Source organism: Podarcis muralis, chromosome 11 (genome assembly GCF_964188315.1).
Source record: "Podarcis muralis chromosome 11, rPodMur119.hap1.1, whole genome shotgun sequence".
Lineage (NCBI taxonomy): Eukaryota > Metazoa > Chordata > Lepidosauria > Squamata > Lacertidae > Podarcis > Podarcis muralis.
In genome coordinates this window covers 40,829,049-40,845,472 of record NC_135665.1, presented here as the reverse complement: position 1 = coordinate 40,845,472, position 16,424 = coordinate 40,829,049, and the positions used below count along the sequence as shown (strand labels likewise).

At 38.8% G+C, this 16,424-nt stretch overlaps 1 protein-coding gene across 10 annotated transcripts in view; it reads right to left on the bottom strand.

Moving 5' to 3' along the window:
• The window catches only part of ADAMTS6 (ADAM metallopeptidase with thrombospondin type 1 motif 6), a 121,483-nt gene that overhangs the window by 48,662 nt on the left and 56,397 nt on the right, over window positions 1-16,424 (bottom strand). For 9 of the 10 annotated variants that reach the window (XM_028749184.2, XM_028749187.2, XM_028749189.2 and 6 more), the window contains 2 exons: window positions 14,440-14,586; window positions 10,192-10,333 (listed from right to left, as the gene is read on the bottom strand). In XM_028749184.2, the coding sequence (XP_028605017.2) occupies window positions 10,192-10,333; window positions 14,440-14,586 (289 nt within the window). The remainder of the gene's footprint in view (window positions 1-10,191; window positions 10,334-14,439; window positions 14,587-16,424) is intronic. The other variant, XM_028749188.2, reaches the window with a different exon arrangement.

Genomic DNA, 16,424 nt, shown 5'->3' with positions numbered 1-16,424 from the left:
ATGACTTGTGTGACTTGGCCTTGAATATTCTGTCATCAAAGTCTGAAACTATCAATATAAATCTGGAATTGTGTACACAGTTACTCTTTCTTCCAGGGGCACCGTTTGCATGTTCCTAATGCAGATTCTTTAGAAGAGCAGGAAACTCCCATTTTAGTGGAGTGGCAATGAGATTGTCTACTGCCTAGCTGCCTAGCTACAGCAGCTAGGCAATGAAGAGTTTTTAGCACACGAGATACAGAAACCACCCACTTTCCTCTCAACTATGCAGAGCCATTCCCACCACTAGATAAATATTTAATTCCTTTTACCTTGACAGTCTGGGCACTGTCTTCAACCTCAGCAGATGAAGACTAAACTTTCCCAGTCTCCCTATGTACAAATCCCCTTTACTCACCATACATAAATTATTAGTAATCACACTAGGGTAGAATGTCTGGTATAGTGTCAGCAGCTTGGATCCCACAGCATTGTGCAAAGAAAGTGAAACATCCTCCTTTCAGAGCACAGTGCTGGGGAGGGGGAAACATTCTGCGGGATTTGCATCCTGTCAGAATCATTCTTACTGACCTTTTGCTGCAGATTTCCCCCAGGAAGCTCAGAGGTACTGTAGAATCTTCCCACACTAACAAATCAGGAAAAAAACAAAACAGAACTCCCACTGATGACATTCACTTTCCACTGTGGCTCCAGCAATAAACCTATGAAAAACCTACTGTGAAGACCTGCAAGCATGATCAGTCATCCTGGAATAACAACTCCTCAATTCACTTCAGGCTCTGCTTTATTAATGCAATCAAAGAGTTGAAAGGGAATCCACACCACATGAAAATATGAGGGGCTGCTGACTATAGCTGCCATTTGTTCATCTTGCAGGCCTCCTGTGCTTTTAACATCTACATGACAGGCAGAAAATTTGACAGATGTGTCATTTCCCATATGTGAATGCAATGTTGGGGAAACATTCTTCTGCTGATTTTTTGCAATCATGCAAATCTTTAAAATTATAGCAGCCTTTTCAAGAAAAAGGTAGCGACCTTATATTGACTCATCTCTTTCATGCCAGGATAAGAGATAATTAAACCAAAGCAGGGTTTAAAACTATGATAGATGGAGTTCATCGTTCCACACACAAGCAAGGTAGTCAGGAAATGTGTGTAGCAAAATATTGCACACATTATTATACACGTCCACTCAGCAGTAACTCCCACTAAGTGGATAATACTCCCAGGTTATAGTATTGCAGCCTTAGAGTCCTTATACTTGTAGACCTGAGTCTGCAGTAACAAGAAACTAAATACATATTGTGTAACCAAGTCCTAAATTGTTTCCATCAAAGAGTTTACCAAAAAATACTACCACTGAACTTTTGAAACATAGTATGCATTGTGCCTATTAAAAGTAATATTATATTTGCTGATGTATTTACTCTTCTGTTCCCACCCAATTGAGTAACGTGAAGGAAAACTGTAGCATTCTTTTCCACACACAAAAATGAATTCAAAGCACAGTTCCTTTCTATGCCTGCACAAGCTAGATCAGTAACCTCCCACCTTTTGTCCAAGGAGCTTGGAATGGGGTATATGATTCCCAAATGGTTCTAATTTCAATCCTGACCAGGATCAAACCTGGAAATGGACCTATATTGGGGACCACTAGACTATTCCTTGGTATATTGATGACTGAAATGTCTAGCAACTGTGAATAGTTAACCCCTTTTGTAATAATATTCTAGAGAATCTAGTTGATTTTAGTTCTTTGCTACAACATTGTAGGAAATCTTTGAGAAACCACTTTCTACATCCTTTGCCAAACCTTTATTAGACATTACAAGTATAGGCCGTCACATCCATATATAAAATTTTAAAATATATACAAATAAACAGCCATGTAAAATATATAATAACGGGGATTTTCATTGGGATTTCTTCCTGCTAAATAGTGCCATTCACCATTCTAAGAGATACTATTGACAAAAACTCAGCCACCCTTGCAGATACTTCCGAGTAAATGTCAGACAGAATCTGCTATTTTCGTTGTGCTGTGATGTTAGACTACCCCAAAAAAGAGGATAGCATGCATTTGCATAGCTGTTTGTACAATGGACAGTGGAAATGAATATGTTCTACATTGTCTGGCACATTCAAAGAACATCCTCAATGTCTATCATTTCTGGAGATGTTTAAACATGGACATGCCAATCTCAAGACTCGACCATGCAAGTAGAAACAACCACTGTAATGCTGTCCCTGTAGCAGCCATCTTGAACAGGTGTTCCGATATCAAAAGCCGCTGTGAGACGAAGAATAACAGGGCCACCCTACTTGCATGGTCGAGTCTTGAGAATGGCATGTTCATCCCATGACATGCTACAGGGTTTTGCGGGACACAATTTTGTCCCCAATGCTATTTAACATCTACATGAAGCTGTTGGCAGTGGTCATTAGGAGTTTGGGGGCATGGTGTTTTCAGTATGCTGAAGACACACATCTCTATTTCTCCATAACATCTGAATCAGGAATAGCAGGGCAAGCTCTGGACCAGTGCCTGGATAGTGGACTGGGTAAAAGCTAATATACTAAGTCTGAATTCTGGGAAGATGGCGGCTTTGTGAGTAGGTGGCTCCCATTATTATTACATTTCTACCCCAACTTTTTTCCCAAGGAGGCATACATGGTTTTCCCCCTCCTCATTTAATTCCCACAACAACCCTGTGAAGTAGGCCAGCCTGAGAGGCAGTGACTGGTGCAAGGTCACCCAGTAAGCTTCATGGCTGAGTGTAGATGTGAACCCTGGTCTCCCCAAGACCTAGTCCAACACTAACCACACCACCACATTGGCTCTCTTGCTAGTCCAGAAGCTAGGCCAGCTGCCTGTTCTGAAGAAGTAGGTACATAGCCTGTGTTACTCCTTGATAAATCTTTGTCATCAGATGCCAAAAGTGATTTGTGTTACTAGCACACAAATGGCCTTATGTGTGGCCTTTTAGTCGCTCTGTTTGGTACACCAACTATCTGGATCAGAACAGCCTGGCCACTGTAATCCACTCATTGATAACCTCATGATTGGGTTACTGTAATGCGCTTTATAGGGATGCGGGTGGCGCTGTGGTCTAAACCACAGAGCCTAGGGCTTGCCGGTCAGAAGGTCGGAGCTTTGAATCCCCGTGATAGGGTGAGCTCCCATTGCTCGGTCCCTGCTCCTGCCAACCTAGCAGTTCGAAAGCACGTCAAAGTGCAAGTAGGTAAATAGGTACCGCTCCGGCGGGAAGGTAAACGGTGTTTCCGTGTGCTGCTCTGGTTCACCAGAAGCGGCTTAGTCATGCTGGCCACAGCCGAGCTGTACGCTGGCTCCCTCGGCCAATAAAGCAAGATGAGCGCCGCAACCCTGGAGTCATCCGCAACTGGACCTAATGGTCAGGGGTCCCTTTACCTTTTGATGCGCTTTATGTGGGGCTACCCGTGGGCAAAAACCAGAAGAATTGTCTATAGTAGATAGCAGCGTTTAGCTTTGTTTAGAGACAATAAACACTTTGTGTGGGAGAGTTTTCCCCTTAACACCAGGGAAGAAGCAGTTCTGCTGGGAGCAGGAAATCTCTGAAGTCTCTACTGATGTTCCACATACTCTGCCGATACATCACACTGGTTGAAGTGTGGTGAACGGCCAAGTGACTTCCACAGGTCACCAACACAAGATATTATAAGGACCACCTGAACCCTTATTTCCCACATCAATATGTGGAATATATCCTTATATCCAACGTCAGAAGAAGCATGGTGCATTGTCTCCCATATCTCAGAAGTCCAACTGGCCTCAACAATTTACTGTTGCCACTCCCACACTGTGGAAAGCTCTACCAGCAGACTCATCAAGCATCTTTGCTGTTTAGACATCTCTTGAAGACTTCTCATCTAATACAGTGTGATATATACATTGAACTTTTATGAGTCTGCCATTCTTCCCCTACTCCCAATTTTGTGTCTTCTAATTCAGTGTCAAACACTTTTATACTAATTTGTTTAATATCATTTGTAAGTTGTTTCTCTGTCTGCTGAGTTTTTACTGTTCAATACAGTCTTAAAAGGAATTACATTGTGTGGTGCAATAATTTGCATAAAATATTGTATTGAAAGCACAGAAGAAAGTGAAAAAGTTGCCTAGAAGTCTGATATTTACATTTTCATTATAATTTTTAAGACTAATATTGAAATAAAAATTATGGCTGTATTCACAGTGGTGTAATTAGGGGTTGGCTAGACTGGCCCCTGCCAAGGGGGCAGGCCCAAAGGGGCACAAAAACCGTATGTCTCCACTCTGGCTTGGAGTGGCGAGGAGCAAGCTTGCCCATCTGCATGCTCCTTGGGCTGTTCCTCCACTGCTGTGCCAAGGGCGCAAGGGAGCCTGGACACATCTTTGTTTCAACGTACTTTACTTAAAGATAATTTTATGAAAATGATGTATAGGTGGTATTTAACACCAGTAAAATTGGCAAAAATGTACAAAACAAGGGAAAATAAGTGTTGAAAATGTAAAGAAATGGGAAATATAAGTTTTTAAATGGGATACATGACTCCTTTTAGTAAGATTTTCAAATTTAAAAGTTAAAAAATTTAAAAGTTAAAAAATTCTTTCTCTTTTCATTTTGATCTTGGAGTGTTCTGAACAGTTTTGTTTTAACCTTAATTTAACTGATGGCTATGCAGAAAACTTTACTGGCAGCAAAAACTAAGTCACAATTCCTTATTCTGTATAAAAAGAGTAAGCTACTTTTACATTTTAAACCAATTACCATTTGGAAGTTTTCTTTTATAAAGATATAAATAAATAATATGTGCTTTCTAATTTATAGACAAGTTCAATATTAAAACTGTAATTTGCCCTTTCCCCCTTGACTATGCATTTTCATTCCTATCATTGTATCAGTAACACCTTGGAACAAATGTTTCCAATAATCTAGTGTGAAAATCATGTGAGAACACTGGCCTAGAAAGGTCATACCCAGAGTCAGTATCAGCAAGGATGCTTATGTTTTTGAATTAATATTAGTTGACCCAATAATCCCAATTCCAGGTTCTTTTGTTTTATTTTTTGGCATCCAATGAGTGTTAAGTATAAATTCATTCCCCTTCAAATAGTTCTTAATATTACTTTCTGAATAACATAGTGAAAAACCTGCACTAGGTAAGAGAAGCAAGATCTGAAACCTAATAAATCAGTTCAAAATCAGCACCTGCATTTTTATTACTTAAAAGCGAACAGTTCTCTGAAAAATATGGGCAACTATAGTAAAAACATAAACTGAAGCTGTGGCCTTTCACAAGATCAAGACAAGATAGATGACAACCTGTAACGGTGTATCTTAGGGCTCCATGACTTCAGTTTGGAATTCGGATGCTTGTATTTGCAGTAAATTAAAGAAAGCTGAACCCATCTAGAGAAAAAAAACAGCAAATCAAATTATCTTCCTTTTGCCTATATGTTATATATGATGGAGCCTTTTTTCTGTATGTCATGCAGAATTAAACATATAGGCATCTTGAAAATATACATCTAAATGATCCTGAATAATAATAAAAGAACAGCACACCTTAGTGTAAATTTAAATGCATGAAGATCAACATGCTGCGATGTTTCCAAAATATAATCTAATCTAAATAAAAAAAAATTTATACAAAATAATATTTTTAATATTCACAATACTGAGAAAAATAAGATGAAAATACATTGACAAACACATTGTAATGAATTTAGAATTTTACTGTAATATAAATTCTATTTATATTGAAATATCTCAACACATAATTCCTTCAGCGTGTGGTAATAGATAATATGCTGCACCTCTTGATGAGCATTTGTTAAAACAGAGCTTAGATTCTGATTTCCAATTCAGAGCTGCATAAATGTCCAGCTATAATATTTCCACCCTCGTTTTGTTCATACTTTTATCATGTTTATATGAGGGTGAGTATTAGATATGTATGAACCACAGAAGGTTCAACATGTTTGATTAGGTTCAGATAAGCACCCAAAAATTACAAATCTTAATGCTCCATTTTCAGAAATGCTCATTATGAAGCGGTGCAGCATGTTATCAATTCATACATGCTGAAGAAATTATGGTAACTTAAACTCCTATTGTATAGTATATTATATTCTCATCTTATTTTCCTAAATATTGGGTGCTTATCTGAACTTTACCAAATCTATGAACCTCCCACCTATCACCTGTAAAAGATACTTTTCCTTTCAAATCCACAACCCATGTCCCACTTGCCAACTAGAATCTGAACCTTCTCCTGCATTGTCAGCAACTATTCCTTCCACTTGACTCTTACTGGAATCAAAACCAGTATCAAAATTTCAAAGGCTCTGTTCCAGACTCTCATTGCAACTATGTATTACATCTGCAGACTCTGTTTGGTGCTTTTAAAGATAGCTAAGATAGCAACAGCCTGAAAGATCAGGGTTAGGAGATGAATAGCAAAGTTGAAAAGAAAGAGACTACTAGGCATCAGAAAAGAGAACTCAACATGTGGATCTCAAGTAAACCAATCATTTAGTTGGAACATACTTCAGAAATAAACCAGATGGCCCATAATCTTCTGGCTATTTAAAGAATGAACTGGCAAACCTTTTCTCAAGAAAAGCCCAAGGCACCTCTAGATAGAGGCAACCTATGCAAAAACCTGTATTACCAAAATAGAAATAGCTCTATAAGCTTTGTTTACAAAATGCATTACTTTAAAATGTGTCCTTTTGGCCAGAGACTGGGTGATTCAGAACCATGGATCCAGTTTGTCACTCTGCACCTGACTCCTATACTCGTTCCATCTTGCACTGCAATATCAGTGTTTATAGAAGCATTTAAACACTGAAGCAATTATTGACAATAGTGCAGCACCTGAAGCAGTTGCAGTATACAATTAAGACAGATGCCCCACCACTCTCTGGATTTAAATTGTGCACAAGACTACAGTCGTACCTCGGAAGTTGAACGGAATCTGTTCCAGAAGTCCGTTTGACTTCCAAAACGTTTGGAAACCAAAGCACAGCTTCTGATTGGCTGCAGGAAGCTACTGTAGCCAATTGGAAGCTGCTGGACGTTCAGCTTCCAAAAATAGTTCACAATCACTTCCAGGTTTGCAGTATTCAGGAGCCAAAACATTCAAGAACCAAGCTGTTCGAAAACCAAGGTACAACTGTATTGTATTCTGCAACAGACATTACTGTACTGATGAATACTGCTTTTCCCTTTCAATTTCTAAGCACAGTAAACAGAGAATTAAGACATGGAAGGACAGGAATATCTCTGCTTGTCTGTTGTATCCCACTGTTTTCAGAACATTTTCCTTATTGCTAATTATGTGAAGTACTCTTTCAGTCTTAACATGCACCTCAATTAATGGGCTTCACATGTTTTCTTCACTTCAGAAGCAATCACTTCAGAAGCAATGGCTGGCATTTAATTAAACTTTACTCAGAGTAGACTCATTGGGACTAATGAGCATGACTAAGTTAAGCTCGTTAATTTCAATAGTTAAGTCCATTAACTCTGGGTAAATCTTAGTTGAATACTACCGTTTTACAATTTAAAAAAATTGTCAATTGTGCATCAAGGGAATCAAAAGACCCAGCTTTTGGCATTAGTGTACAAGCAGAAAGAGAATAGATGCTATTCATGGATTTCAGAACATGTAAGCATATACAAATATACATTTGAAGCTAATATCAACTTTCTACCAGTGGTCTATAACAGGTAGACTAATAGTAGTACAAAATACTAATTATCTAGGATCTAATACCAACTCAGCACTAGCAGAAAGTAGCAGAAAGTTTGAGAAAGTCTATTAGCCTATGAATTCTTAATGAATTTATTTTCTCCCAAGTACCAATTCCTATTGACTTGCTTGCTCTTGCTGCTTTACTACAGTATAAGGGTTGAATATTTTTTTAAAACACATTGCAGCAACTGAAGACACTTCCTGCAAGCTGTTTTTACTCCACTGGAGAAAATATACAAATACCACCACTAGGGAAAATGTACAAAATATAAGATCATAAAAGAGCCAGTTGAATCAGGCCAGTGGCCCATCTAGTACAGCATTCTGTTCTCACCATGGTCACCCAGATGAATAAGAACCTGAGGGCAACAGCACATTCCCCATCTGTGGTTTCCAGCAGCTGGTATTCAGAAGCATACCACCTCTAGCAGTGGAGGTGGAACAAATCCATCAGGGTTAGTAACTGTCAATAGGCTCTCCCAGATCATGCCTTGTCTCTGAAGGCCACACACTTCCCACCAGGCTATTCTGCTCACCAATTCCGTTCCATGTCCAACTTGAGTGCTTTTGTATGTGCCATTGAAATGTGATAATGCCTCTTGCTTGTCTGGATGAAGAGATGTATGTGGGGGGGGGGTGTAAACCTCTGGCATGTGTGGTTGGAATGTAGACTACTGTACAACTGACTCATAACCATTATTCACTCACTTTTGCTTCTGGACCTGGCCACTTGTGGCTCTAGCTCTATGAGGCATGCAGCTCTCAAAATACTGCCCATAGGGGAATAGAGCCTTCAGGCTGAAAAAGGTTCCCCACCCCTTCCATAGACTAAAGGTGGAATCTGCTGCTTTGCAACAGAACCACAGAACCACACATAACATGTAATTCTGCCCTAAAACCTCTGCCAAAGTGGTCCACAAGATCACAAGGACTTGCAGGTGGGCAGAATGGCTCGGAAACTCCTATGCATCATCAAAGAACCTTAGTCCACAATTCTTTGGAGCCCACCCATTAAACAAAGCTACACAATGTTGTCAACACAACACTGAATAAATGAGAAGAGGCTAAAGAAAAGTATAATTTGCTCGCTCAACAGCAACATACACACTACCAATTCTCCAGTGCAAATCAAGCATAATATACCTTATGTTGATACATCATTTAGTAAAAAGAAATGTCTTCAAACCTTCTGATACAGAATGCACTCTAAAAATGTGATGACTATATACAGAGAAAAGAATGAAGGAGAGTACCAAAGCATGTGCACTGGATATAAAGAGATTGGGAGGGGAGAGAAGAGGGGGAGGAGGGGGAGCTTAAAGAGAAACAATAAAGGCCTTTGCTGAGAAATCAAGAATGAGAGACCTAACCAGCCAGCCAACCACACACAACTTTTAAATCCATCACGGTATGTATGAGCTGCCAAGAGTCATCCCAAAAATAATATTGTACTTATCACCCTAGGGATACTAAAATGAATTCCCTTTGTAATACTGCTTTAAAAGAACTGATTAGTGCAAGTGATTAGGTATATATTATATTATAATTATATTGTATTATAGTTTTTTAAATAGCCTTGGCTAATTCTCTGTCTTAATTATTTTATTTTTAAAGTACACAAAATAATATGTAACTTGGCTCAAAAGTCTATAAAATGTACTTTTTAATAACTTTTTCATTTTTAAACCCAGCTGATGATGGGGACTATAGAATCAGTATAACTGATTCTTTAGCCTATAAAAATGCTGTTACCAGTGTTCTGAACTACAACATGCCATTTATATTATTTTAAGCTATTTTAAAGGGCACATATTATTATTATTACCACCATCATTATTATTCTCATCATCATCATCATCACTGAATAACAATACTCTTATTAAACAGGAATATCTCCCTATATTTTTTTTCTCTGTGAAACTCATTTTTATTAACAGCAGTAGTAATATCCTTTCTATTCCTTAATATTAGGATACAATAAATTAAATTGAATACTCATAAAAAGTTTAATGCTAATATTACAGTAACATGACTAAAAACTCAGTTGAATAGTATAATGAAAGACTTGAAAATTTTAGTATCTTATGAACATTTTCTACCAGACATTAGCAGCAGCTTACAATTAAGCAAGGAATCAGGAATGTGTGCAATGAGTTAGCCAGGGCTTTGAGATCATCCACTTGATTTTGAAGGAATTGCTCAATTTATTTTTAGCCAAACATTTGGGAACAGAATATACACAAATGTCTCAAGCAAAAGATGCAGCATAAACACCTCTTGTTCCTTATTTAAAACAGTTTTACAGTGAAAATTATTTATTGAAAACTATGTCACTAATAATTGTATCTAACTAAACATTTATGACATGAACATATACAAATGACTAAGCAGGATACGTAAGACTTCTTACCCCATATTTACACTGACGTGACGTTGCTCCATACTGGAAGCGACATTGTTCATCAGCATCATACACCTGACCTGGTGCCACTGCAGGATAATGAAAGTCACGCTTCGGAGGCTCATTATCAAGGCAAGTACCACGGCCTGAACTGTTCAACACAAAGAACCAAAGAAATTATGAACACTATAAAATATGTATCAGGATTCTGTTGTGTAAAACAAGTATTCCAAATAAACATATCCAGTAGTGATACAGTTACAGTTAAACTGCAGAATTTTTATTTATCTACTTGCACTGGTATGCTTTCAAACTGCTAGGTTGGCAGAAGCTGGGACAGAGTAACGGGAGCTCACCCCATCACACTGATTCGAACCACTGACCTTCTGATTGGCAAGCCCAAGAGGCTCAGTGGTTTAGACCACAGCACCACACACATCCCTTACCACAAATACAGAATAACTTATGAAAGAACAGAAAATAAGTGCAATGCTATCTTACAAATGTCAACCCCAAAAAAGTTCAAAGACCTCTTAAGAACATAAGAGCCCGCTGGATCTTGCCACTGGCCCATCATGTTCAGCATCTTGTTCTCACAGTGGCCAACCAGATGCCCGTGGGAACCCACAAGCAAGATTCAAGTACAACAGCACTCTTCCCTTCTGTGGTTTCCAGCAACTGGTACTCAGAAGCATTATTACCTCCGACTGGGGAGGCAGAACATACTCTTGGACACATAAAATGAGCTGCACAATTATTTGGACCCTAGCCTTTCATATAGAATTGTGTCCCACTAACTTCAAAAGAAATAACTTTAAAGTTAAGGGTCTTTGTCATTATTATGCATTATTACAGTCTGACATACTTGAAAAGTGCTTTATAATGGGTTGTATCCACTGCTGCTGATGCATAATGGATTGTATCCACTTCTGCTGATGCAATCATCATCATCATCATCATCATCATCATCATCACACTAGCAGAAGGCCAGTGGTGTAACAGTGACTACAGCCCAATGGGACCTCCAATTCATCTTCTTCCCTCGCACCCCCTCCCCAAAACCTGCTCCTGAGGGGCAGAAGGGACTGGAAAGGAAGAAGATGTTCTGTTGTGCACACAGAAATCCATCGAGTCAGTGGAAATTCAGTGTTAGATACAGCCCAATCATTTTTATTCTGTTCAGCCTTAGAACACTTTTTATTTTCTTTTTACAGGTGAATCCTGGTGGGAATAGATTGCACAATGCCTTCAGTGAGTTGACAGCAGTTTTCAGATTTTAACCCAAATGTCTTTGGATTTGCATTCCAAAGTTCATTCTTAACATTATGAAGTACTTGGGCTTTTGTTCAGAACTTGAGGCTAGGTTGGCTTAAATCCTAGGCTTTTTCCATAAATGGGATTTAGGATGTATTTAGAGCATTCAATATTAGCTCTTCATAATATATAGTGCTAATTAGAGGGGAAATAGATAGCCTGAACGCTCACAAGATAACTAAACTTAGAATGAATTAATAGAATAATTGGAGTCACAGATCTGCTTGAATGCATTTAAAAGAAAAATAAGACTTCCTTTGAAATTATACTTTGCACTTAATAAGGTTATAAATATAAACATGCTGAGAAGGGGAGAAAGCTCCGCTGAACACATTAGGACTTACTTTTGAATAGACATGCAAAGGCTGAGCTATAATTTTATATTTACTAGTTTCTGTACAGTCAACAGTATGCACAAAACAGAACAGATGCTTTTTAAGTTTGCACTTACACATGTATTATTAGAGGGGAGGTGTCTACATGACCAATGCTCATTCTGGCTTGTTCACATAATGCTAAACTATGGTTTATGATTAGTTCTGATAATATGGGGTTGTTTTACTGACTTCAATTTTACAGAGCATTTTAAGCCAAAAAGGTCAGCCATCAACACCAAAAGAGTAACATACCGTATTTTTCGCCCTATAGGACGCACTGTCCCATAAGGCGCACCTAGTTTTTTTGGGGGGGAAATAAAGGGGGGGAAATTATTTTTCCCCCAGGCGCGGGGCTGGGGCAGGGGAAGCCCGAGCTTCCCCCGACCCCAGCCCCCAAACAGGCAGCTCTCTGCAAGCCGTGGGAGCCCAGCGCTGGCTCCCGCTGCTTGCTGAGAGGTCCGCAAAGCCTGGACGCGCTGAGCTCAGCGCGCGCAGGCTTCAGCATGCAGGCAACTCTCCGCAAGCAGCGGGAGCGCTCCTGCTGCTTGCGGAGAGGTCCGTGAAGCCTGGACGCACTGAGCTCGGCGCGTGCAGGCTTCAGCATGCAGGCAACTCTCCGCAAGCTTGCGGAGAGGTCCGTGAAGCCTGGACGCGCTGAGGGGTCAGTGCGCACCGACCCCTCTCGCTCTCCAGGCTTCAGCGAAAGCCTGCATTCGCCCCATAGGACGCACACACATTTCCCCTTCATTTTTGGAGGGGGAAAAGTGTGTCCTATTGGGCGAAAAATACAGTACATATAAATAGAATCTAATAGTCTTTATACTTAACAATTATTGCCTCAGAGAACTCGTCATCTCAATCGAGACCCAAACTAAAGAGGCATCGTTTCACCTGTACTTGAAAATCTAATGGCCAAAGCTCAAAACTATGGGATGCTCTGAATAGCTACCAAACCCTAAATAATCATTTTTACAACATTATGCCTGCAAATATGCATATTGTAGTTTCCAAACTATATATCATGTGCAAAATAAATCAGTCATAAATGGAAACTACTCATCAAAATTAGCCATTCAAACAATCTAACATTGGTGCCATTGTTTTCCTAGGTTATAATTTTAGTGGGAGTTATGGAAGTAGTAAATACAGACCAGGGGTGGCCAACCTATGTCTCTCCAGATGTTGTCAGAATCCAACACCCATCAGCATGGCCTATGACCAGGGAAGATGGGCCTTTCAGTCTTCAAACATCTGGTGGGCCACAGGTTAAGCCAACCCTGATCTAGAGTAACTTTTTTTTTTTTTGCAAAAATAGCCAAAAATACTTGCAAATTAATCAAACACATCTGCATCCTAGATCAATACAGAGGAACACATACATGAAAACAGTGATTAGATAACTGAAGGCTGGCTCATTTATGAGATGTCCCTACCATATTCACTTGGGAAACATTTAGGCCCACTACTAGATTTGCAGCTAAGCCAGCTAGCAGTTTGGAACCATCATTTGTGATTGCCAGTGCCTCCAAGTTGAGGTGTACACATAGTGCTCCAAATTCTGCAACAGAGGCAGCTTGAAAAAGATGGGCTCAAGCCCCACCTCTAACATGAACTCATTATGTCATCTTAGAGAAATTGCTGCCTCTCTGCCAGTGATCAACTTCATAGGGTTACCACAAGTATTAGCACAATAAAAACTGTTAAAATATTTCACAGATTAAAAGTACTATACAAATTGTAATTAAAAATAAAATTAGGAGCTATGAGGAGTTACATTTAATCTGACTATTCATAGAATATATTACATCTGTCAATATTATTTGGTATGTAACAAGCCTCTAAAAGATTTTATCAACTATGAGACTAATTAGTCAATTCCAGTATTTATTTGTAAATTAATATAAAATTTGAGTAGACACCAATCTCCTACATCATTATTACACCACGTTTGCAAACAGTCATTAGGATTGTATCAATAGTGTTGTATTCTAATTATTTAGAAAGTAAGCCTAACAAGGAGCCAGGGAAATGCAGAGTAGCAAATTCTCCTCTACACTGGGAGCTCTGGGGTAGAGTGGGTACTTTTATATTTTTGCCATATCAGGTTGGAATAGCTAAGGGGCCCAAGGAACAAACCCCTTGGGGAATCCCTGGTGCTTTGAACCTAGCAGCCAATGCCTCACCCTGAAACACCTTTTTGTGGCGTAAGTTCCATTGGATTCAATAAGACTTACTTGGAAGAAAACATGGTTGGGATTGTGCTGTTAGATGGCAGCACTGTTGGCTTTGACTGAGTCAATAACTTGGGTGAGGCTGGACCACTGTAGCAAGGCACCCCTTCTTTCTCCTTTGTTCCCATTTCTTCTCCCTAATCAGCACTGTCTCTTTGTCGGAAGAGACTCCCATATACAGCAGTAAATAGCAAACTCACTGCTATTAGCCAACATTTATGGATTAGTTCTCATGGGTAAATATTTTCTTTATCATTGTACATTCACCTCAGCAGGGTATGGTGGAGTGTGAAGTTTTTCAAGAATCTTATTATCTCTCTTCAGAGACTACTTACTCTAAAAAACTGGTGATATAATCCCTGCTGCAGGCTGACCATGAGAAGGGGTTGGTGTTTGCTGTAATGTGAGCTGCCATAAGTTTTGCGGCTTCATGACCTTTGGTCCCACAAGAATTTCCAATTCCATCATGGTTCATACCAAAACTGTCCAAAAGAATAGGAAGAGGGAGGGGGAAGAGTCCATTATTTTTATATGGAACAGAACTTTAAAATAAGATTTTCACATATTTAATATATATATACTTAATATACTCGGTGAACAGGAATTAAACAATGGGCTATATATGTTGTCTAAAAATGGTTGGCATAGATGTTTAGGTTTGAGGCCTTACACAAACATAACACAGTATTGCTATTGCTATATTTCTTTCATAATAGGACTTCTAAGTACTTTACTTTGGTTCATTCTAAGTATTTTGCTACATTTAGTAGCCTCAAAATGTGGGTACACCAAATAGGATTCAAGCAATATAAAATCGTCACTAGTAGTAACCATGATTAATAAAAGGAAAACAGTAAGAAGCTTCCATGTTATTAACTCAGATAGTAATTCAGAATGACATATTAGATATATAAACTCTCAGTGTGAACTTTACAAACCACTACAGTGGTTTCAGTTCCATTCAGCAGGGCCACAACAGTTAAGCAATAGAGGAATTTCTACTTCTAATCCTTTATATCTCATTCTAGTTATTAAACCTCTTAAACATGGCATTTGATCATTGTGAATAATAGTAGTAGTAGTAGTAGTAGTAGTAGTAGTAATATTAATATTTATATGCCACCATTAGGATTAGGATTTGTTACTGAAAGTCAATGAATTGTGTTACTGCTGTGGTGGCAGCAACAGAAAAATACTGCACAGTTGTGGCTGCATTGCAGGGGGGATGTTAGGGCTTTATTTGTGGCAACATGCTAAGGACTCCCTGAAATCTAATGCTGGCTGTCAGTGGTAAAGTGGCTGTTAAGTCAGCAAGAAAATAGCCAAATATTTCTATCTCAAGACTTCTGCAGCAGACAACTTGATGGCTTTAACATCACACCTACTTTTTCTCCCTTTCCACAGCTCTTGTTTTAGTTAACATCTAGACCACATTTAGTTTTGAAGAACTCTAAATCTTGCTCACTATTTAAGACGTTTTGGTTGGTCCCAATAAGGGTATTGGTGAATTATAGGTTTAAGGTTTTTCTTCTATGGACCACCATAGCTTCCTGTGCTCTTCGTGTGTCTTTCATATTCTTTACTGGCCCTGCTAGCGTCTGCCCTGTCACTGAGTTCAGCACAACTGGGTTTTAACACTTAGAATACATTTTCCCTCAGAAAAAATATTAAAGAATATATATCTTCAATGAAGATAAACTTGAGCTTCAAGTTTTATTTGAGATTCTTCCTTCTCATGTTTTTTTTTTGTTTTTTTTTTTTTAAGGGGAGGGAATCAGTACCACAAAACCACAGAATCGCAAGGATAAAATGCTCATTAGATGACTTGCTCATTTATGTGGCTGGCAAAGTTAAAGTATAAATGTCAGGCAGGAAAACTGGAAGGGCAGACTGAGAGGAACCATATGTGGAAGGATTTGGTAAAAGTGTATATGACAGAACCATCTACTTTAGGGAAACATTAAATATGTTAAAGTCTTGATAACTGTATTGGTTCAAATGAAAAGAATCACAGAACAGCTGAGGTAATACCTTTTTTGGCGGGGATGCAACTGATGATCAAACTACAATGTGAATGTTAAATGGTCCTAATGAAAGTATTCCCTCATATAATGAAAGTATTCCCTCCTGCAGTAGGAGATTTCACTCATGTTCAGAAAGTGACCAACTGATCCAAAAAATCTATTTCCTCCTGTGGGGAGCTACTAAATTCCTCTAATTTATCAGAGATTCCCCATCCAAGATACTTTTTTAAAAAATCAGTCCAGCATGAACCAACCCCATCATTAATAAAATCATCAGTACTGAACTATATTAAAGG